The 24,723-nt window shown below is 37.5% G+C and overlaps 1 protein-coding gene across 4 annotated transcripts in view; it reads left to right on the top strand.

Annotated features, from left to right (window-relative positions):
- OBSCN (obscurin, cytoskeletal calmodulin and titin-interacting RhoGEF) overlaps positions 1-305 on the top strand; it is a 156,055-nt gene extending 155,750 nt beyond the window's left edge. For all 4 annotated transcript variants that reach the window (XM_033095762.1, XM_033095760.1, XM_033095759.1 and 1 more), the window contains one exon: positions 18-305. In XM_033095762.1, the coding sequence (XP_032951653.1) occupies positions 18-195 (178 nt within the window). In that variant the 3' untranslated portion in view covers positions 196-305. The remainder of the gene's footprint in view (positions 1-17) is intronic.
- Positions 306-24,723: the final 24,418 nt, after the last annotated feature.

The raw sequence follows: 24,723 nt of genomic DNA, 5'->3' as shown, positions 1-24,723 counted from the left end.
CACCCACTATGTTCCAGGGTTCGGCCGTGCGCGTCCAGCTGCCTGCAGTGCCCATGGCTGACTGAGGAGGGCCCAGCTAGCTCCCAGCCCTCTGCCGTGACCTTCCCCACTGCGCGGCTGCGCGCCTTCGTGCGCGAGCGTGAGAAGAGGCGGACGCTGCTGTACAAGAAGCACAGCCTGGCCCAGGTGCGCTGAGTGCCTGGCTTTGCGGCTGGTGTGTGTGGAGGGCTGCCCTGCTGGGCCGCACCCCTGGCCTCCCGTCTGAGACTCGCAGTATATGCACAGACACGTCAATAAAAATCAGAACAGCATGAGGCGTCTTGTGTTTCAGTTTTGTTTTGGGAAGGGAAGCGAGGGCCCTGCACCTTCCTGGGGTATGGGGGCGGGGAGTGGGGGCGGGGGACAGGGAGCTGTCCAGGCAATAGAACTGCCCTTTCCTATGCACTGGGTGAAAGTGATGCTCCTGTCTCATGGAGCGGAGGAGCCAGTCAGGACAGCCTCACTTGGGATGCCCAGCTTCCAAACAGAAGCCCCTCTGTTCCAGGCAAACTGGCACAGTTGGTCCCTCAGCCTCACCCCACCTGCCACCTTCCGAGGCATCTCCATTAGAGCTCCTGAGCTCTGAGGTGCATAAATTGAAAGCCATTAGCCTGGTCCCCATGGTCACCTTCCTGGCCCGGTACTCTGGAGGCCTGCAGGAATGGCCACTGCAGTCCTTTCTCGATCTGAGGCAGAAGGAGCCTGGTGAATGACCAGCCAGGCCACCCAGAGGGAGGTGACAGGTGGGCTCCGAGCTCGGGAAGGTGTGCGCACCTGAGCCGCAGTCACCTCTCCCCCGCCCGGCTCCTGTGGGATGTTCCCGACGCTCACAGGGGAAGCCCTGTTAGGGAAGAGTGGTCGGTCTGGAGGTTGCATTAGCACATGCTGCCTTCTTTCATCTCGACCAACTCTCCCTCCAGCTGCTGTTGGGAATGGTCTCCCACCAACACTGCCCCCTTTGGGGACAGTCCACTGTCCCCAGGAACTATCTCTGAGCTCTCTGCTGAGGAGACCTTCCACAGGGCACCTGCCTGTAGCCCTAGCCACTCCTATTCAGACGCAGTGAGCACACCTCCAGCCTCAGCCCTGGAGGTGCCCTGTGGCACCTGCGTCTGAACCCACTCCTTCCTCTCCATTGCACGCTCGCCCAGCCCGAGCTGGCCATGTCCACAGCAAGCCTGGCTCTGTATACTGGGACCAGGTGAGAGAGCTCCTTGTCTTTGGAGGATGCATTTCTTTGGTGACCTCCTCTGTGCTGTGTGCTGGGATGACATGCCCTGTCTAAGCCTGTTGAGATCAAATTCTGCAGGTTGGGCCGAGCTCCGCCTCTGACATTGAGAGACACTTGCTGGGGCTGCACAGAGGCAATGCCTCATCCAGATCCTCAAGTGACCCACTTTCCTGGGTCTGTGCTGATGCTGGCCTTGCTTTCCTGCAAGCCCAGCTCTCCTTGTGTGCTCTGCTCTTTGCTCTGTGCAAGTGCTTCTCATGACGCAGCCTCCTCCTCACAGCCTGAGTTAGGACTCGCCTTCCTGACACTGTGTAGCACGGTCCACGCCACATCATCACTCATTCCTGCCATGATTCTCCTCCCATCTCACTCGGGTGGCCCTCTTCCCAGATTGAACCCTGCCTGAGAAACCTGCTCAGCCCCAAAGTCCCTCCATTTATGTGTTACGAGTATTTTATCGCTAACTTGTTTCTAAGGATCAAATCAAATGCACTGCATTTTTTAACAGTTGTATCACATGGTTTTTCAATTAAGCTTTTATTTTGAGATCATTGTTGAATCACATGCAATTGAAAGAAATAATACAGAGAAAGCCCAGGTACCACTTATCCCCAATGGTAATATTTTGCAAAACTGTAGTATGATATGAAAGCCAGGATAGCAAGTAACACAGTCAAGCTACAGAACATGTGTATCATTATGCGGATCCGTCATGTTACCCTAATCCACCGCCCCTTTTTTTTTTACAACCACACCCACTTCCTTCCCACCCTTAACACTTTTTAACCCTGGCAAACAACAATCTGTCTCACATTTATATACTTATGTCACTTTAAGAATGTTATATAAATAGAGTACTCCTGTACGTAATATTTCGAGATTGGCTTTTTTCACTCAGCATACTCCTCTGGTAATTCATGAATGTGGTTACGTATGCCAATGGGTCATGCCTTTTTATCGGTGTGTAATATTCACGGTGTGGGTGCACAACGATTTGTCTAGCCATTCACCCACCGAAGGGCATTTGGGTCATTCTCAGTTTTGGGCTATTTCAAATAAAGCTGCTCTAAACATTCATGCACAGATCTCTGTGTGAACATGTCTTTGCTATTCTGGGGCCAACGCCGGGGGTGCACCTACTGCCAAACGCTGTAGTTCCATTTGCCATCTGTGTCTCCTCTGGGTGAAATGTCTGCGCATGTCTTTTGCCCATTTTCTAATTGGATTGTTTGTTCACTTACTGTGAGTTTTGAGAGTTCTGTACATGTTCTAGGTACTAGTCCTTTGTCAGATATGTGGCTCACAAATATTTTGCCCCATTTTGTGCCTGTCTTTTCGTCCTCTTAGCAGAGTGTTTTGAAGAGCAAACGTTTTAATTTTCAAAAGCATTTATAATTGTAGTAAAACACATATAACACAAAATTTACCACTTTTAAGTGTAAAGTTCAATATTGTTCATCATATGCACATTGTTGTGCAACCATCACCAGCAGCCATTTCCGGGACTTTTTCAACTTGCAAAACTACAACTCTGTGCCCATTAAACAACAACTTCCCATTTCTCCTGCTCCCCAGCCCCTGGCAACCGCCATTCTACTTTCTGTTCCTATGAATTTGTCTACCTATGCACCTCATATAAATGGAATCATACTGTATCTTTTTGTGTCTGGCTTATTTCATTTAGCATGATGTCCTCAAAGTTCATCCATGTTATGGCATGTGTGAAAATTGCCTTCCTTTTTCAGGCTGAGTAATACCCCATTGCATGTGTGGACCACATTTTGTTTAGCCATTCATCTGTCAGTGGACATTTGGGATGCTTCCACTTCAAGAAACTATTGTGAATAATGATGCACTGAACATAGGTGTGCAGATATCTCTTTGAGGTCCTGCTTTAAGTTCTTTTGAGTATATATCCAAAAGTGGGATTTTTGGATAACATGGTAATTTTATTTTTAATTTTTTGAGAAACTACCACACTGTTTTCTATAGTGGCTGCACCATTTTACATTCTTACTAACAGAGTATAATGGTTCCTATTTCTCCACATCCATCAAAATTTATTACTTTCTATTTTTTTTAATGGTAGCCATCCTGATGGTTGTGAGGTGCTGTCTCATGGTGGTTTTGATTTGCATTTCCCTAATGATTAGTGATGTTGAGCATCTTTTCATATATTTGTTGGATTTTTGTATATCTTTGGAAAAATGTCTATTCAAGTCCTTTGTCCATTTTCTAATTGGGTTATTTTTGTTGTTATGTCTGCTGAGTTATAGGAGTTCTTTATCTGTTCTGGATATTAACCCCTTCTCAAATATGTAATTTACAAGTATTTCCCCCGTTCCATAGGATATCTTTTCACTTTGTTGGTTTTGTCCTTTGATGGAAATCTTTTCATCAACTTCTTTTTTAATTTTTATATAGTCCAATATTTATATTTACTTTTGTTGCCCTGAAAAGTTTTTAAGTTTTATGAAGTCAAATTTGCCAACTTTTTCTTTATGGATTATGCTTGTGGGGTCAAGTCTAAGAATTCTGCGCTTAGCCCTAGATCCTGAAGATTTCCTCCTATGATTTCTTTTTTAAAAACATGGCTATATATTTATAGTAGTACAATTAATATTTAATTCCATGATGCATTTTGAGTTTGTTTTTTTTTTGTTTATTTGTTTTGTTTTTTGCTGATATATATCCAATTGCTCCAACAATTGTTGGAAAGACACTTTTCCTCCACTGCTTTTGTACTTTTGTCAAAAATTAGTTGAACATATTTGTGTGGGTCTGTTTGTGTGTTCTTTGTTCTGTATAGCTGATGCATGCGTGTCAATCTCTCCACAACTATCACATAATCTTGATTATTTTAGCTACGTACTAAGCCTTAATACCAGGTAGAGTTCCTCCCAATTTATTCTTCTCTTTCAAAGTTGTTTAGCTATTCTAGTTCCTTGGCCTTTCCATATAAATTTTAGATTAATCTTGTCTTTATGTAACAAAAATATGTTGCTGGAATTTTGATAAGAATTGCATTAAACCTGTATATCAATTTGGGAGAACTGACACTTTTATTATGTTCAATCTTCCATTGAATGAACATGGTACATTCTCTCCGTTCATTTAGGTCTTTGATTTTTTTCATTAGAATTTTGTAATATTTAGCACAGAGATCACAAATTTTGTTAGAGTCAATTTTTTTGAGTAATTGTAAATGATGTTGTATTTTAAATTTCAGTGTCACCATGTTCATTGCTAGCATACACATACACAATTAACTTTGTATGTTTATCTCCTATCCCATGGACTTGCTGAGTTCACTTACCTTATTTCCCCGAAAATAAGACCGGGTCTTATATTAATTTTTGTTCCAAAAGACGCATTAGGGGTTATTTCCAGGGGATGTATTATTTTTTCATGTACAACAATCTACATTTATTCATTTATTCATGTACAAAAATCTACATTTATTCAAATATAGTCATGTCATCTTCTTCTGGAACGTCGTCATAACTCTCAAAACCCTAAATTCTGGCTTGAATTTCTTGCGCCTCCATTTCCTGTAGAACCATTGGCCCTAATTTCTCATGTCCAGGAATAGAGCTCTCCTTAAATGAGCACTTCTTGTCCCTATAGCCTGCTCGTAGTGCATTGGCAACACAGCTGTCAGTGATTTTACCCCATGAATTCTTCACAACCTCTTGCAGGCTGGGCTTCACAAAGTTTCCATGCTGATTTCTCTCCATTCTAATTTCAATGTAGTCATTGATTTCCATGAGCAAATGGTCCTTTGAATGGCTTATTAATTGCAATATCAAGAGTCTGGAGATAGGCAGTCATTCCTGAGGGAATCATTGTTTGATCTGTTCTTCTCGCTGCAAGGAAGTTCTTCATGTCTTTAGCTCAGTGAGTGCTGGCTGAATCCCAGATAAGCAGACCTCTTTGGCCACCTCGCAAAACAAGTGGCAGCATTAAATCGACCCACTTCCTTATAACTGCTTGTGTACACTAGGCTTTTTCAGTTTCAAGAACATAAATGCCTGAAACACGTTCAACCTTATCTTTCTTGCCCTTAGTGATGATTAGAGGTGGGACTTTCTTTCTATCCAGACGAATTGCCAAAATACAGGTAACACATGCACTTTCATAACCAGTGGAGGGAATGTAGATTGACTCCCCTCTGATCAATTGTTGTTTGAGATCCTTGGCCCATAAACACTGGTTTCATCCACAGCAATCATGTTGGAGAGTTGGTATTTAGAAAAGTCGATGCCATCAAAAAAGGACTTGAATGCAAGTACACATTTAATAACTTCAGTATCTTCTAGCTTGAACAGTGTTGTCGATCTTCTTAGAGACAGTTCATATCGCTGAAGGAAGCCATCCAGCCAGTGTTGTGATGCTTTGAATTCTTCTGGGGATATTTCTGACTGCAGTGCCATTGCAAGGGCAAATGCTTGAATATCAGCCCTTTGCACAACCAAAGCCTTTGCTCTTCTGTCAGCAATCCATTCACAGATGATGTCTTCCAGCTCAGGAAATAATGGTTGCCGACCTGATCCACACTTGCACTTCTTAGCATCTCCCTCGTCCACCTGTTGACTGAGGTTATGGTACTCTGCTCGCCATTTTCAGACCATTCGGAGATCCACCTTCTTCTCTTTGCAGAAAGCCGTAAGATTCTTGCCCCGTGAGTCCTCCACGATTCCTTTCTTGTACTCGACGGAATAGCTCTTTCTTTTTGCACTCATCTTGTCTGGGGGGGTCAAAATATTATTCCCTTTAAATCTACCATTAAATTAAGTGTTAATTGAAGACTTACAAGATTGGAGTGGCAACAAAAATGATGACAGTTAAGAATGATGGTCCACACAAAAGCGATGAAAAATTGTAGGCACCAAAATTCAGAAAACGTTTCTTTATTTCACATGAGTGCATTAAGTACGTCTGTTACAACACACGATATATTGAATTATGAAGATTCATATTAGACACAACCATGTCCGTTCGTTATCAAGTAAGCACGTTATTCGTGCAGTTGTGTCTGTACTCTGATTGGTCATTCAGCAAGAAGTCTCGAGTTCATCTGTTTACATAGGCATTTACCTCTCGTCCAAAGGTGCCCGCTTGGGTATTTACAAATACCTAATTATAATTCATATTCTCATTTATTTTAAGTATTTATGTCAATAATATTATTTACTTATATTTAATTATATATTAATATTATTATTTTATAATTCAATACGTCCATTGTGTGTTGCAATGGACATACTAAATGCATCCGTCTGGCTGATAATCTTAATTGGGGCTTATTTTTGGGGTAGGGCTTATATTACGAGCATCCTGGAAAATCATGCTATGGCTTATTTTCTGGTTAGGTCTTATTTTCTGGGAAATATGATACCTTTCACTGCATGCTGCTGCTCCAGAACTATTCTCCTTTTCATGACCACAGTAGGGCCTCTCTCACACATTTCTTTTGAATCCTCTCTGGTACTTTGTGTGTGGTACATTCCTAATAAATATTTCCTAAATGTAGGATTGCTTTTGAGAAATCACAGAGGTGATAGGGCTGGATAGTTTCATGATGTGTTCAGTTCTCTGAAAATAGCAAGACCTTGGCCGGTGGAAAGGCTCTACCAAAAATCACTGTCAGTTTGTAAATCCCCAAAAAGCCTGAAAGAGATGAAGTCCACAGTTCATAAAGATGAGATAAATGTTTTATATGGAAAATAAATTAGCAAATTCACTGTCAAATTCCAAATGACAAGGAAGCATGCAAAGTCACAGTTTAACTCCCTTAACAAACCTGTCACCGACAGCCAGACTCTTTGTACTGTTTTGATTGTTATTTAGAGTATTTATTTGAGAACTTTTCTCTTGCCTAATCTGAGTATTCAGTGTTACAAAGTCCATTCTCAGCACTCGTTAGCTGCATCCTGCAAGTTTACAGGTATTTTTATTTTTATTTAGTTTTATATATTTATTTCCTTTGAGATTTTCTTTAACCTGTGCATTATTTAGAACTGTGTTGTTTGATTTCCACTTGTTTACAGATTTTTTTCTTCCCTTTCTGTTATGATTCCTAGCTTGATACCATTATGATCAGAGAATATACTAAGTAATTTCAATTTTTAAAAATTTGTTGCAGTTTGATTTATATCTCTAGATATAATCTGTATTGGTGAATGTTTCATGATGGTGTTGGGTTGAGAGTTCTATCCATGTTATTTTAGCCTGCTGGTAGAAATGTGTTGTTTAGATTATATCCTTGCTGATTTTTTGTCTAATTATTCTATCAGTTGGTGAGAGAGGGCAGTTGAAATCCTCAAGTATAATTGTGGACTTGTATATTTCTTCTTTGAGCTCACTCAGTTTTTGCTTCATATGTTTTGACTTTCTGTTGTTTGATGAATACACACTTAGAATCATTGTATCTTCCTGGTGTATTTATTCTTTCATCATTACATGATGCTTTTCTTGGTCTCTAGTAATTTTCTTTAGTATGAAGTATAATTTAGCTTATAATAATATATACACTCCTGATTTTTTTAAATTAATGTTTGCATTGCCTTTTACTTGGTATGTTTACACCATATACATTTAAAGTAATTTTACTATGTTAAGTTTAACTTTGTTATTTTATTTGTTTTCTGTTTCTTTCTTCTTTTTGTTCTCTTCTTTGTGTGAGTTATTTCAATATTGTTTTCAGATTGCATCTTGATGTATTTACAGTGTTTTTGAGTTATATATTTGTGTAGTTTTTTACATATGTATATATATGTCTAAAAAATGTACACATATTTTCAGAAAGGAAAACTGTATTAAAATTGTAATACTCAATATATACCCATAACAAAAGATGAATACAAGTCAAATTTGACTTCTGCATTTACAAGATGCTCAAGGTGGTTACCATCATCATCCAGACACTTTTAATTACAGCAAACTATTGCTTGAGCAACATTGACCAAAGTGTCCACTTGTATTGCTGCACATGCCATTTCAATTTCTTCCCAAAGTACTGCCAGTGTAGCCAGTTTTCTATGGTACACCACATCCTTTAAGGTCCCCCATAGGTGGAAGTCAAGGAATGTTAAGTCAGGAGAACATTCTCGAATTTCAAATACCACTTCAAAATGGTCTTATGCTCCTTGAACGACAACTGTGCTTCCGCCATTTTTTTTACTGTCCTGCCTGTCACATGGTGACGCTAGCATTCATTTGATTAATACCATCTTTTGAGAGAACATCGTATTACACATTGCTACCGTAATTGAATTCAACTTCAAAAAGTAATAAAAGGACAACATCTCTTAAAATGTGTATATATTTTTTTGGCAACCTGGTATATATATCTCAAAATTTTACTACTTTTTGTGCTTTTAAATATTATTGTTTTAGAGGCAGGGACGCTTCCAAACTTATTCTACAAAGTCAGCATTACCCAATAATAAAACCAGACAAAGACATTACAAAGAAGCAGAAGGAGGAGCAGGAGGAGGAAGAAGAGGAGGAGGAGGAAGAGGAGAAGAAGAATAAAAAGAAGAAGAAAGAGCAGGAGGAGGAGGAAGAACAGGAGCAGGAGGAGGAGGAAATTACAAGCCAATAACCTTGATGAACAAAGATGCAAAAATTCTCAACAAAATATTAGAAAACCAGATTCAACAATATATTAAAAAGATTATACACCATGACCGAGGGGAATTTATCCCAGGATATGCAAAGATAGTTAAATATGCATAAATCAATCAACATGATACATTATCAAAAGGAAGGATAAAAATCATATAATCATATCAATAGATTCAGAAAAGCATTTCACAAAAGTCAACATCCTTTTATAATATAAACTCTCAACAAAGTAGATATAGAAGTAACATAATAAAGACTATATATTACAAACTCACAGCCATATTGTGCTCAATAATGAGAAGCTAAAACCTTTCCTCTGAGATCAGGAACAAGACAAGGATGCCCACTATCACCACTTCCATGCAGCATAGTGTTGAAAGTCCTCGCCACAGCAATCAAACAAGAAAAAGAAATAAAAGGCATCCAAATTGGAAAGGAAGGAGCAGAGCTCACTATTTGCAGATGATATGGTACTGTATATAGAAAAGTCTTAAGATGTCACAAAAAATTATTGAAATTAATAAATTAATTCAGTAAAGTTGCAGGATACAAAATTAACATACAGAAATCAGTTGCATTTCTATACATCAATAACAAATGATCAGAAAGAGAAATTAAGAAAACAATCCCATCTACAGTTACGTCAAAAAGCATAAAACACCTAAGAATAAATTTAACAAAGGAGGTGAAAGAACTGTATTCTGAAAACTATAAGACACTGAAGAAAGAAATTGAATAGGATATAAATAAATGGAAGGATGGGGCGGCCAGTTGGCTCCGTTGGTTAAAGTGCAGTGCTCTTAACAACAGGGTTGCTGGTTCAATCCCTGCATGGGTCACTGTGGGCTGCGCCCTCCACAACTGGATTGAAACAACTGCTTGACTTGGAGCTGATGAGTCCTGGGGAAAAAAACCTTAAGAAGGTAAATAAAAGTTTAATAAATAAATAAATAAATAAATGGAAGGATATATCATGCTCATGCACATGAAGGATTAATATTTTTTAAATGTCCTTACTACCTAGACCAATCTACAGATTCAATGCAATCCCTATTAAAATACTAATGGCATTCTTCTCAGAAGTAGAACAACTAATCCTAAAATTTATATGAAAACATAAAAGATCCCAAATAGCCAAAGAAAGAACAAAGTGGGAGGTACCATGCTCCCAGATTTCAAACTGTACTACAAAGCTACAATAATCAAAACAGTATGGTGCATATATATATATATATATATATATATATATATATATATATAGAGAGAGAGAGAGAGAGAGAGAGAGAGAGAAAGAGAGAGAGAGAGAGTGCGCCAAAAAAAATGTATGCACATTTTCAGAAAGGAAAACTGTATTAAAATTTTACTACTCAATATATACTGATAACAAAAGATGAATACAAGTTACATTTGACTTCTGCAATTACAAGATGTGTTCAAAGTGGTTATCATCAACGTCCAAAGACTTCTGACTATAGCAAACTACTGCTTGAACAATGTTTACCAAAGTGTCCACTTGTATACATTTTTTGGCACCATATATATATACGGAATAGAATACAGAACCCAGAAATAAATCCTCACTTATATGGTCAATTAATCTATGACAAAGGAAGAAAGGACAAATTATCTGAAAAAGGAAAAAAATTATTCCATTTACAATAGCATAAAAAATATATATTTAGGAATAAATTTAACCAAAGAGGTAAAAGAACTCTACACTGAAAACCACTAGAAAATGATGAAAGAAATTGTGAAGACATAAATAAATGAAAAGATAGCCTATGTTCATGCATTCAAAGAATTAATACTGTTAAAATGTCCATTAATACACAAAGCCATCTATAGATTCAATGCAATGCTTATAAAGATTCCAACTGAATTTTTACAGTAGTAGGAAAAGAAATCCTAAAACTTGTATGAAACCACAAAAGACCCTGAATAGTCAAAGCAGTTCTGAGAAAGAAGAACAAAGAAGGATTCATCACATTTTCTGTTTTAAAGCTGTATTATAAAACTATAGTAATCAAAACAGCATGGTACTGGCATAAAAACAGATACTTAGATAAATGGAACAGAATCAAAAGCCCAGAAATAAACTCATGTTTATACGGCCAATTAATATTTGACAGGGGAGTCAAGAATACTCAGTGGAGAAAAGACAGTCATTTCAATAAATCACACTAGGGAAACTGAATAATCACATATAAAAGAATGAAACTAGACCTCTATTTTACACCACTCACAAAAATTAACTCAAAATGGATTGAAGACTTAACTGCAAGACCTGAAACCATAAAACTAGAAGAAAACATAGCAGAAAAGCTCCTTGACATGGGTTTTGGTAATGATTTTTTGGATATGACACCTAAAGCACAAGGAACAAAAAATAAATAAATAAGTTGGAGTACAACAAACTAAAAAGCTTCTGTACAGCAAAAGAAATGATCAATAAAATGAAAAGACAACATACAAAATGTTAGAAAATATTTGCAAATCATGTATCTGATAAGGTGTTAATATCCAAACTATATAAGGAACTCAAACAACTTAATAGCAACAACAACAACAATAATACAATTTAAAAATGGAGAAGGACCTGAACAGACATTCTTCTAAAGAAGATAGTCAAATGGCCAACAGGTACAAGAAAGATCTTCAGCATCACTAATCATCAGGCAAATGCAAATCAAAACCACAATGAAACATCACCTCATGCCTATTAGAATGGCTATTATAAAAAAGACAAGAGATAAATGCTGGCAAGGATGTGGAGCAAAGGAAACCCTCATGCGCTCTTGGTAGGAATGTAAAATGGTGCAACTACTATGGAAAACAGTATGGAGGTTTCTCGAAAAATTAAAAATAGAACTACTATATAATCCAGCAATTCCACTACTGGGACTATATCTGAAGGTAATAAAATCACTATGTCAAAGATATATACATCCTTATGTTTATTGCAGCATTATTGCAATATCCAGGACATGGAAACAATGTAAGTGTCCACTGATGGATGAAAAGATAAAAAAACGTCATGTTATATACATACAATGGAATATTATTCAGCCATAAAAAGTGAAACCCTGCCATTTGCAACAACATGGATGGACCTTGAGGGCATTATGCTAAGTAAAATAAGTCAGAAAGATAAATACCACATGATTTCACTTATATATGGAATCTAAAAACACCAATCTCATAGAAAAAGAGATTAAATTTGTGGTTATCAGAGGTGGGGTGTTAGGGTAGGGGAATTGTGTAAAGGTGGTCAAAAGGTACAAACTTCCAGTTATAAGATAAATAAGTTTTGGGGATGTAATGTACAAAATGATGATAGTTAACACTGTTATATGGTATATTTGAAAGTTGCTAAGAGAGTAAATTCAAAAAGTTCTCATCACAAGGAAAAAAAATTGAAACTATATGATGTAACGGATGTTAATTAAATTTATTGTGGTAATCATTTTACAATATATGTAAGTCAAGTAATTGTGCTGATCACCGTAAACTTGTACAGTGCTGTGTGTTAATTATTTCTTAATAAAACTGAAAACATAAATAAAAACTATAAAACATTGATGAAAGTAATTAAAGAAGACACAAATAAATAGAAAGATACCCCATGTTCATGAACTGGGATAACTGATAATGTTAAAATGTTCTTACTCCCTAAAGTGATATACAGATTCAATGCAAATCTTATTAAAATCTCAATGGCATTTTTTTGCAGAAATAAAAAAATATTTCTAAAATTCATATGAAATTTCAAAGTATCCCAAATAGCCAAAAATAATCTTGGAAAGAAAAACAAAGCTGGAAGCTTCACACTTCCTGATTTCAAAACATATTACAAAAGTACAGTAAGCAAAATAGTATGGTACTGGCATAAAGACAGACATAGACCAAAGGAACAGAATAGAGAGCCCAGAAATAAGCCCTTGCATATATGGTCAAATGATCTTTGATAAGGGTGTCAAGGCTACACAATGGGGAAAGTATGGCTTTTTCATGAAATGGTGCTAGGAATATTGAAACCTTACCTTACACCATATACAGAAATTATCTCAAAATGGATCAAAGACTTAAACTATATAACTCCTAGAAGAAAACATGGTGGAAAAGCTTAATGACATTGGATTTGGTGATGATTTCTTAGATATAACACCAAAAGCACAGGCAAAAATATAAAAAAATAGAAAAATGGAACTACATCAAAATAAAAAATTTCTGCACATTAAAGGAGATAATCAAAAAAAAATATAAAGGTGACTACAGAATGGGAGATAATATTTGCAACCATATATCTAATAAGGGGTTAATATGGAACAAGCTCCTATAACTCAACAACAAAAATAATCATATTTTAAAAAATGGACAAAGGACTTGAATAGACAATTCTCCAAGGAAGCTATACAAATGGTCACGAAACATATGAAAATATGCTGAACATTAGTAATCATCAGGGCAATGAAAACCAAAACCACAATGAGATATTACCTCATACCCATTAGGATGGCCACTATTAAAAAAAAAAAAAGAAAGAAAAAGAAAGAAAGAAAAGAAAACAATATGTGTTAGTGAAGATGTGGAGACATTGGAACTCTTGTGCATGATGCTACCATGTAAAATGATACCATTCCAATGTAAAACAGTAGGAAAACGCTTCAAAAAATTTAAAATAGAATTATTAGATGATCCAGGAATCCCACTTCTGGGTATATATCCAAAATATTTGAAAAGAAGATCTTGAAGAGACATTTCTTTGACCATGTTCATTACAGCATTATTCACAATAGCCAAGAGGTAGGAAAAACCTAAATGTCAATTGACATGTGAATGGATTAAGAAGATGTGATACACACACATACACAATTGAATATCCTTTAGCCTTTTAAAAGCAGGAAATCTTGTTTTATGCTATAATGGATGAAACTTGAGGGCATTATGCTAAGTGAAATAATCCAGTCACAAAAAGACAAAAAATGCATGAATCCACTTCTATGCAGTATCTAAAATAGTCAAATGCAGAAACAAAAAGTAGAATGGTTGTTGTCAGAGGTGGGAGGGCAGAGAAGGGGAGTTGTTTTTCAATGTGCATAGAATTTCAGCATGGCAGATGAAAAAGTCCTTGGTGCTGTTGAAAAACATCATGCATATTGTTAACACTACAGTGCTGTACATTTAAAACTGTTATGATGGGACAATTTATGTTATATGCATTTACCCCTATTTTTAAAAAATCAAGTCACCTTAATACAAAAAATAAAAAGAATTTAAAGAAAGAATGATGACAATGATCCATCAAATAGGGAATATTAGTAAGAGATAGAAATTATAAACAAAAAGAAAAAAAAGAAAAAAATTCTGGAGTTGAAAAGTACAAAAACTGAAGTAAATAAATTCATAAAGAGGGCTCAACAACAGACATAAGCTAGCAAAAGATAGAATTAGTGAACTTGAAGATGTATTAATACAGCTGATCCAAGCTGAGGAAAAAGAATGAATAACTATGAACAAAACATCAGAGAACTGCGAGATTCCAACAAATATACCAATCAAGACAGGGTGCCAAAAATGTATACACATTTTAAGAAAGGAAAACTGTATTAAAATTGTAATACTCAATATATACCAATAACAAAAGATGAATACAATTCACGTTTGACTTCTGCAATTACAAGAGGTGCTCAAAGTGGTTACCATCAGTGTCCAGACACTTCTGATTACAGCTAACTACTGCTTGAGCAACGTTGACCAAATTGTCCACTTGTATACATTTTTTTGGTATCTCCAGTATGTGTCAATGGGAGTCCTAGAAAGTGAAAAAGTTTGAAAATATTTGAAGAAATAATGGCGAAAAGTTCCCCAAACTTTATGAAAGACATTAACATAAACATCCAATAAACTCAATGAACTCCAAAAGGATGTACACAAAGAGATCCATACCTAGACACATTATTGTCAATCTAATGAAAGCCAAAAACAAAGAAAATATTGAAAGCAGCAAGAGAAAAACAACTTATCACACACAAGTGAACCTCAATAAGACTAACAGCTGACTTCTCATAAAAAAACAGTACAGGGCAGAAGACATTGGGATAACAAACTTAAAGAGCTAAAAGAAAAAAAACTGGCTAAGAATTTTATAACTAGCAAAGGTATCCTTCAATAATAAAGATAAAATAATGATATTTCCACATATATAAAAACTGAAAAAAAACTTTTTTCTAGCAAACTTTCCTTAAAGAAATACTAAAGGACATTTTTCAGACTGAAAGAAATGGAAACCAGATGAAAAATCTACATGAAAAAATAAAAAGCATGGTAAAGATAATTACATAGGTAGATATAAAAGACAGTCTTAATAAAATTTTTTCTTAACTGATTTAAAAGACAACCACATAAAACAATAATTATAAAATTGTATTCTTGTGATTATAACATAGAAAGTCTTAACATATATAACAATAATAGCACAGAGAAGAGAGTGAGAGATGGAGCTATTCTGGAGAAAGGATTTGACACCAGGCAGTAACACAAAACCACAGGAATGCTTCCTTCTCTTTAGAAATATAAATAATAAATTATTCTTGGTGTCACCTCCATAAATTAAAATTCCATGGGTACAATCATTGATACAATAAACATTCCACTGAACAGCAGCACGACACACATTCTTGTCAAGTGCACAGGGACCATTCTCCAGGATGGGCAACATGGTGGGTTATAAAACAACTAACATCATACTAAGTATATATTCTGACCTAGTGGAGCTTCAGCATAAGTCAACAATAGAAGGAAATTTGGGAAAACTACAAATATTTGGAAATTAAGCATCATACTTCTAAATAACCCACGTGTTGAAAGGGAAATCACAAAGAAAATTCCAAAGTGGTTGAGCTAAATGAAAATGAAAACAGAATATCAAAAGTAATAGAAATGTGTCCCAAATTAAAGATCAGAAGAAGCCTCTAGAAATGGAACTAAATGAAACAGAGACATCCAACCTATCAGAGACAGAGTTTAGAACACTGATGATAAGAATGTTCAAGGAACTCAGGGAGGACATAAAGAAGGATAGGAAAATCACAAAAAACAACCAGTTAGAACTAAAGACTACAACAACTGAAATGAAGAACACACTCAAAGGCATCACAAGTAGATTAGATGAAGCAGAGGATTGGATCAACGATTTAGAAGACAAGATAGCAGAAATCACACAATTGGAACAACAAAAAGAAAAAAGTACAAAAACCAATGAAAATAGTTTAAGAGACCTGTGGGACAACATCAAGCACAACAACATTCTCATCATAGGAATACTGGAAGGAAAAGAGAAGGAACAAGGGATCGAGAACATATTTGAAGAAATAATGACCGAAAACTTCCCCACCCTGGTGAAGGAAATTGATATACAAACCCAGGAAGTGCAGAGAGTTCCAAACAAAATGAAACCAAACAGGCCCACACCAACACACATTATAATTAAAATGGCAAAGGTTAAAAACAAAGAGAGAATGCTAAAAGCAGCAAGAAAAAGACAGTGGGTTACATACAAGAGAACTCCTATAAGACTATCAGCTGACTTTTCTACAGAAACTCTGCAGGCCAGAAGGGAGTGGCAGGAAATATTCAAAATAATGAAAAACAAAGGCCTACAACCCACATTGCTTTATCCAGCAAGGCTATCACTTAAAATTGAAGGACAGATAAAGAGCTTCTCAGAAAAGAATAAGCTAAAGGAATTCATTACCACCAAACCAGCATTTCAGGAAATGTTAAAAGGACTTTTCTAAATAGAAAAAAGGGGAAAACAAACTAACAAAGGAAAACCAGAAATACGAATAACAAAATGGCAATAAATATGTACCTATCAATAATCACTTTAAGTGTGAATGGGCTAAACACTCCAATCAAAATACACAGAGTGGCTGAATGGATAAGAGAACCCATGTATATGCTGTTTACAAGAGACTCATCTCAGATCAAAAGATATACACAACCTGAAAGTAAAGGGATGGAATAAGATATTTCACGCAAATGGAAATGAGGAAAAAGCTGGGGTAACAATACTTATTTTGGACAAAATAGACTTTAAAATGAAGACTATAATAAAAGACAAAGAAGGGCACTACATAATTATAAAGGGATTGATCCAACAAGAGTACATAACCCTATTAAAATCTATGCACCCAACATAGGAGCTCATAAATATATAAAACAGTTCATGACTGACATAAAGTCAGAGATCAACAGTAGCACTATCATAGTTGGGATTTCAACACCCCATTGTCACCAATGGACATATCCTCTAGACAGAAAATCAACACAGAAACAGTGGTCTTCATTGATGCTTTAGACCAGTTTGATTTAACAAATATTTTTAGAGCATTTCACCCCAAAGTGGCATAATATACATTCTTCTCAAGTGCACATGGAACATTTTCCAAGATAGACCACATGCTAGGCCACAAAAGAAGTCTCAATGAATTTAAGAAGATTGAAAGCATATCAAGTGTCTTCTCTGACCACAATGCTATGAAACTAGAAATCAATTATAAGAAGAAATTCGGAAAACATACAAATACATGGAGGCTGAATAACATGTTACTAAATAGCGAGAGGGTCAATAATGAGATCAAGGAAGAAATCAAAAGTACCTTGAGACAAATGAAAATGAAAACACAACTACCCAAAATCTATGGGATCAGAGAAAGCAGTCCTAAGAGGGAAATTCATAGTAATGCAGACCTATCTCAAGAAACAAGAAACATCTCAAATCAACAGCCTATCTTTACACTTTAGGGAACTGGAAAAAGAACAGCAAAACAAGCCCAAAGGGAGTACAAGGAAGGAAATAATAAAGATCAGAGAAGAAATAAATGAACTAGAGACCCCCCCCCAAAAAAAAGTACAAAATGAAATCAAGAGCTGGTTTTTTTTTAAAAAAAGATAAACAAAATTGACAAACCCTTAGTCAGACTCACCAAGAAAAAGAGAGAGAAGACCCAAATTAATAAAACCAGAAATGAAAGAGAAGTGACAACAGATACCACAGAAATACAGAAAATTTAAAGAAAATACTATGAGCAACTATATGCCAACAAATTCGACAATCTGGAAGAAACAGATAAATTTCTAGAGGCATACAATCTTCCAAGACTGAATCAAGAAGAAACAGAAGCTCTGAACAGACCGATTACTACCAAAGAGATTGAATCAGTAATCAACAAGCTCCCAAAAAGCAAAAGCCCTGGACTAGATGGCTTCACAGGTGAATTTTGTAAAACATTCAAAAAAGAATTAACACCTATTCTCCTCAAACTATTCCAAAAATATCCAGAAAGAGGGAAGACGCCCAAGCACATTTTATGAGGCCACTATTACTCTACTCCCAAACCAGACAAAGGCATTACAAAAAAAGAAAACTACAGGCTGAAATCCCTAATGAACATAGACGCAAAAATCCTGAACAAAATACATAAAACCGGATTCAGCAACACATTAAAAATATCATACACCACGATCAAGTGGGATTCATTCTTGGTATGCAAGGTTGGTTCAATATACACAAATCAACTAACGTGATACACCACATTAACAAAATGAAAAATAAAAATCATATGATCATATCAATAGATGCAGAAAAAGCATTTGACAAAATCCAGCAGCCATTTATGATAAAAACTCTTAGCAAAGTGGGAATAGAAGGATCATATCTCAACATAATAAAGGCCATATATGATAAACCCACAGCTAATATCTTACTCAACAGGGAAAGGCTAAAATTTCCCCTTAAGATCAGGAATAAGACAAGGCTGCCCACTTTCACCACTTCTATTCAACATAGTTCTGGAAGTGCTAGCCATAGCAATCAGATAAGAAAAAGAAATAAAAGGCATCCAAATTGGAAAGGAGGAAGTAAAATTTTCTTTATATGCAGATGACATGATACTATATATAAAGAACCCCAAAGACTCCACGAGAAAACTATTAGAACTGATAAATGAATTTAGTAAAATAGCAGGATACAAAATTAATATTCAGAAATCAGTTGCATTTGTATACACCAATAATAAACTATGAGAAGGAGAAATCAAGAAATCAATCCCATTTATAATTGCTTCAAAAACAATAAAATACCTTGGAATAAATTTAACCAAAGAAGTAAAAGACCTGTACTCATAAAATTATAAGACACTGAAGAGAGAAATCAAAGAACATACAAATAAATGGAACACATACCATGTTCATGGATAGGAAGAATTAGTATAGTTAAAATGTTAATACTACCTAAGGCTATATATATATAGAGTCAATGAAATTCCTATCAAACTACCAATGACATTTTTCTCAGAAATAGAAAATATAATCCTAAAATTTATATGGAACCATAAAAGACCCCAAATAGCCACGGCAATCTTGAGAAATAAGAACAAAGTGGGAGGTATCATGCTACCCAACATCAAATCATACTACAAGTCTATAATAATCAAAAGAGTATGGTACTGTGGTACTGGCATAAAAACAGGTACATAGATCAATGGAACAGAGAGCCCAGAACTCAATCCATTCCTATATGGTCATTTAATCTATGACAATGGAAGCAAGAATTTACATTGGGGTAAAGACAGTCTATTTAATAAATGGTACTGGGAAAACTGGACTGACGCATGCAAAAAAAAAAAAAAAAAAGAAATTGGACCACCTCCTTACGCCATACATGAGAACAAATTCAAAATGGATTTAAAGACTTAAATGTAAGATCCAAAACGATAAAACTCCTGGAAGAAAAAATAGGGAGTAACTTTGCAGACATTATTCTGAGTAATATTTTTACTGATATATCCCCTTGGGCAAGGGAAGTAAAAGAAAAAATAAACATATAGGATTATATCAAACTTAAAAGTTGTTTTCACAGCAAAGGAAACCATCAATAAAACAAAAAGGCAGCCTACTGAATGGAAGAGGATAATTGTCAATGTTACATCTGATAAGGGGTTAATATCAAAATTTATAAGACACTATTCAGCTCAACACTAAAAAAACAAGCAACCCAATTAAAGAGGAGATTCAGATGGCCAACAGACATGAAAAAATGGTTAACCTCACTAATCATTAGAGAAATGCAAATGAAAACCACAATGAGATACCACCTCACCTCAGTCAAAATGGCTGTCATCAATAAATCAACAAACAGTAAGTGCTGGTGAGGTTGTGGAGAAAAGGGAACCCTGGTGCACTGTTGGTGGCATTGCAGATTGGTGCAACCACTATGGAAATCTGTATGGAGATATCTCAAAAAACTGGAACCGGAACTACCTTATGACTCAGCAATTCCACTCTTAGGAATCTATCCAGAGAAATCCAAGACGCTAATTCGAAAAAATATATGCACCCCTATGTTTATTGCAGCACTATTTACAATCGCCAAAACTTGGAAACAACCGAAATGCTCATTGGTAGATGACTGGATTAAGAAACTGTGTTACATTTATACAATGGAGTATTACTCGGCTATAAAGAATGAAATCTTACCATTTGCAATGATATGGATGGACCTAGAGAACACTATGTTAAGTGACATAAGTCAGTTGGAGAAAGACAAATACCATATGATCTCATTTATGTGTGGAATCTAAAGATGTGAATAAATGAGCAAAGTAAACAGAAATAATCTGAGAGATATAGAGGAAAAATTGATGGTTGCTAGAAGGGAGGGTGGTGGGGATGAGGAAGAAGGGGAAGGGATTAGACAGCATAAATTGGTAACTATGTACAATATTGCCATGGGGATATGAAAGAGAGTTTGGAGAGTATAATCAATAATATCATAAAGATTTGGTAGGGTGTCAGATGGGAACATGTCTTATTAGGAAGACCACTTCATGGACGGAGTAGAGGCTTGACCACTGCACTGTACACCTGAAGCTAAAGTTGAATAATATTGTATGTCAACTGTAATTTAATATACATAGTCACAGGATATGGAGTACAGCACAGGGAATAGAGTCAATGGAATTGTAATCGATATATAGGATGTCAGAGGGGCAATAGATTGGGGGAGGGGGGTTATCACTTTGTGAGGGGAGAAATGTCTAACTAGTGCATTGTTTTGTACACCTGAAACTAAAAAAAAAAAAAAAGAAAAAAGAAAAAAGAAGAAATGCAATGAAGGAAAATAAAGTAATAGGAAAATTTAAAGCTGCAAATACCTGTGTTAGAACAGAAGGAAGATGTGAAATCAATAACCTAAGCTTCAACTTTAAGAAAAATAGAAAAGAAAGAGCAACCTGAACCAAAAACAAGCAAAAAGAAGGATATAATAAAAATGAGGGTGGAAATCATTGAAATAAAAAAAAAAATAGAAAATGTCAAATGAAATTTAAAAAAATTTTTTTGAAAAGGTCATAATACCATATTTTGCTGTGTATAATGCACTCCCGTGTATAATGCACACCCACATTTCTGGCCCAAACTTTCAGGGAAAAAATATTTTGTCTTAATTTTTCAATTCAAATTTTTATTTGTTTATATTTATGTACTTGTTTTTTATATTATAAAGGAATTTTAGCATTTATTTTTTAACATGGTACAAGAAATTTTATGTACTGGTAACAAATTAATAATATTTATGCATCATAGAGGGGCAAGAACTCTTCATTGCTGCAAGTTCATCATAAGTTCAACAAAACCGATTATCATGTTCCAGGGTATTATTTTGCATATGGATATCGTTATTGATTTCTAGAGTTACACTTTTAACTCATAAGCATAAATAAAATAATTAAAAACATTTATGTAGATACGGAATTAGTACTACCCATGTATAATGTGCATCCTTATTTTTCCCTCACAAATTTGGGCAAAAAAGTACACATTATACATGGCAAAGGTGGTAAATTTGACAAAATATTAGTTTTACTGACCAAGAAAAAAAAACCCGAAAGGCACAGATTACCAGGATTACAAATGAAAGAGGCGACATCACTACCAACCTTTTAATAATTCAAAGGATGGTGAGGAAATACTTTGAATTTTATGCCAGAAAATTAGACAACTTAAATGAAATAGGCAAATTCCTGGAATGACAAAAATTACATAAGAAATGGAAAATTTAAACAGACCCATAGTAATTAAAAAAATTGAAATAGTATTTGAAAATCTTCTCATAAAGAAAAGCATGGAATCAGTGTCTTCAGTGGAGAATTCCACAAAACGGTGGAGGAAAAACTGCAATCCTTCACAAACATGTCAGAAAACAGTGGAGTAGGAAACGAAGACCTCATGCGAAAACCAGAGTGACATTCCCTGAAGTATGGATGTGAAAATCCTGAACAAAATCTGAACCAACGGAATCTAGCAACATACTAAATGGATCAAATGGGATCTATCCCAGGAATGTCAGCTTCGTTTAACATTTGAAAATCAGTTAGAACATCAGGAAATGTTCTAAACTTGGATTGTGATGTTGGTGGATTTAGTAGTAAAAAAAAAAAAAAAAAAAAAATCACTGAATTGTGCTCTTGAAACAGCTGTACTTTATGATGAGAAAATTACATCACAATAAAGTTCTTACAAAAAATAACTGCTGGGGGGAGGAAAGTCTGGGCAGGGCAGGTCCAGGGCGGGCATCCGGTCAGGACCAGAGCAGAGGGGTCCGGTGGGCTCACAGGTGCCTTCGCCAGGGATAGATGGGTGCCCAGGAGGGAGAGGCAGGGCGCGGATAGAGGGAGGAGGGGGTTGCTGGGGGCGGGGACGTGGCGTGGGGGAGGGGTGAGCGTGAGGGTTGGCCTCAGAGGGACGCAAGACGTTGGGAACAGGAGTCCCGAGGGTATGGGGTGAACGGGGTGCACGGAAGGACGGGGGAAGGGAGCACAGAAGGTGGGGCACGGAGGTAATTGGGCCTGGTCGTGGAGGGGCGCGGGTTTAGGGAGGTACGGGGGCTTCAGGGGACCGCAGAGCAGGCGCGGGATGCGCGGGATATGGAGATGATGGAAGGTTGCGGGATGTACGCGGGCGTCGCGCGGGGGGGAGGGGCGACGCGGGTGGTCGAACGCAGTGCAGGTGGACGGGGTGGTCCTCCACGAAGACCACCTAGCTCCAGGCGTCCGCGTGCAGCGGGTGCGGAACACCGCAGCGCCCCCCAAAAGGGCCGGCTGGGGCGTAGGCTTACGGAACTTCGGACACTGGGGATTCTATGTACAGGACTCGCTGCAGGCTCTAAGCGGTCCCATCAGAAGCGGGGACAGGCATGATTCCAACGCGTCTGGACTGGGAGTTTACCTAAATCACTGAATTTTCCGTTTCCCACGAGTAAAGTGGGGGCATGAAAAGCGGACGGTGAAGTCATTTAAAATACAGCTCGGTTGGGGCAGCCCTACCCCTCTCCTGCTGGTTCAGGGCGGAGGCACAGACCTGCTCTTAGATTAGCCAGTAAGACGTGTGAAATGGGGAAAAAACAAGAAAGACCCTGTCTTTTGCACAACCTGGTGGGTACATGACATGCCTGGGAGAGGGTGGGAGGGGAAGGAAAAGGGACGTCGGAGACGCCCACCCAGGCCCAGGAGGGCTGTCTTTATTTTTTGATTTTCCTTAAACCACATGTACTACTATGCCATAAGGATTAGAATAGCCACACACCACATCGGAGTTCTCCCCCAAGCGTCTGGCATTTCCTTCATAGCGCTGACCACACCCACAATGCTCACTTAAGTTTTACACTTGTTTTCCTCCCTCTCCCCTGGGCGGCTGTGCCACCTGGGGGCAAAGTTTCAGGGCATTTTAAAAACCTAGCAGGCTCCATGGAGGGTGATTTTTGGAAGCCTGGTTTGCCTGACCACATCTCACACCTGGCTCTATGTCCATCCAGCTTTCTTTTCTCCAAGACACTCATCATCTGCTCCTGAGGGGGCTGCCTGGGTGTACTGTGGGACTCACCCACTGCTAGTTGTAGGAGACACCCACCAGTAGGTAGTGTAGCAGAAGCCTATTTGAGCTGACACACATCTGTGTAAGTTGTTATATTGTTAACTACCTGGGCAGGATCGTGTTCACTGTGGTCTCTTGCACCTAGAAGTGCGGGGCTACCATGTGTTCCCTGGCTCAGCAGGTAAAAATGTGTGAAAAGTGCATTCACGGTGTGCTGTGGACGTGTGTTACCTAAGCCCATTTCTAGTTACCAGGTGAAGGATAGCGGAACTTTCCACCCCAAACATCCCACTTTGGCAATAGGATCATTTGGGCTGAAGGCAGCAGATACTCTCCCTCCCCTCGGAAGGACTGAGTCAGTGGCTGGGGACGTTAGACACCCTCAGTGTGGAGTTGGCTGAAGGAAGGTACATAACCCTCCTAACCAGCTTTTCTACCCTTGTTCACCTGCCAGTGCATGCTGCCTTTCAAGTTCTGGCCTGAACTGCTTTCTTTGGCCTGTCATTTCTCCACAAACTTGTTCCATGTCACAGAGGCCGTGGGAGTCAGACTTCTTAAGTCGCTGCTTGAGTTACTCCCTTTTCCCTGAGTATCTTCCATGCGCACATAAGGTGCATATGTTCATGAACTTGTTTTTCTAGTTAACCTTTTATTACAGGGATCCAGCCAAGGACTCAGAAGGTAGAGGGAACATTTTCCTCCCTTACGCTGGTATCCAGCTTTGCTCCAGAGCTGCGACTGAGGCATCTGCCCTGCTGTCCTGCATGTGGCCATGTGCTCATCAGAGCTTTCACCTCGAGATGTCCCTCTACCTGGGTTCTGGTGGTTATCCGGGAAATCCAAATCTTGCTTCAGGCAGGAATGAACCAATATCCTCAGATTCTCAACAGGAA

The sequence above is a fragment of the Rhinolophus ferrumequinum genome, chromosome 24, assembly GCF_004115265.2.
Source record: "Rhinolophus ferrumequinum isolate MPI-CBG mRhiFer1 chromosome 24, mRhiFer1_v1.p, whole genome shotgun sequence".
In the NCBI taxonomy this organism is placed as follows: Eukaryota; Metazoa; Chordata; class Mammalia; order Chiroptera; family Rhinolophidae; genus Rhinolophus; species Rhinolophus ferrumequinum.
The sequence above is the reverse complement of the archived record's forward strand: the minus strand, read 5'-3'. Positions and strand labels throughout refer to the sequence as shown.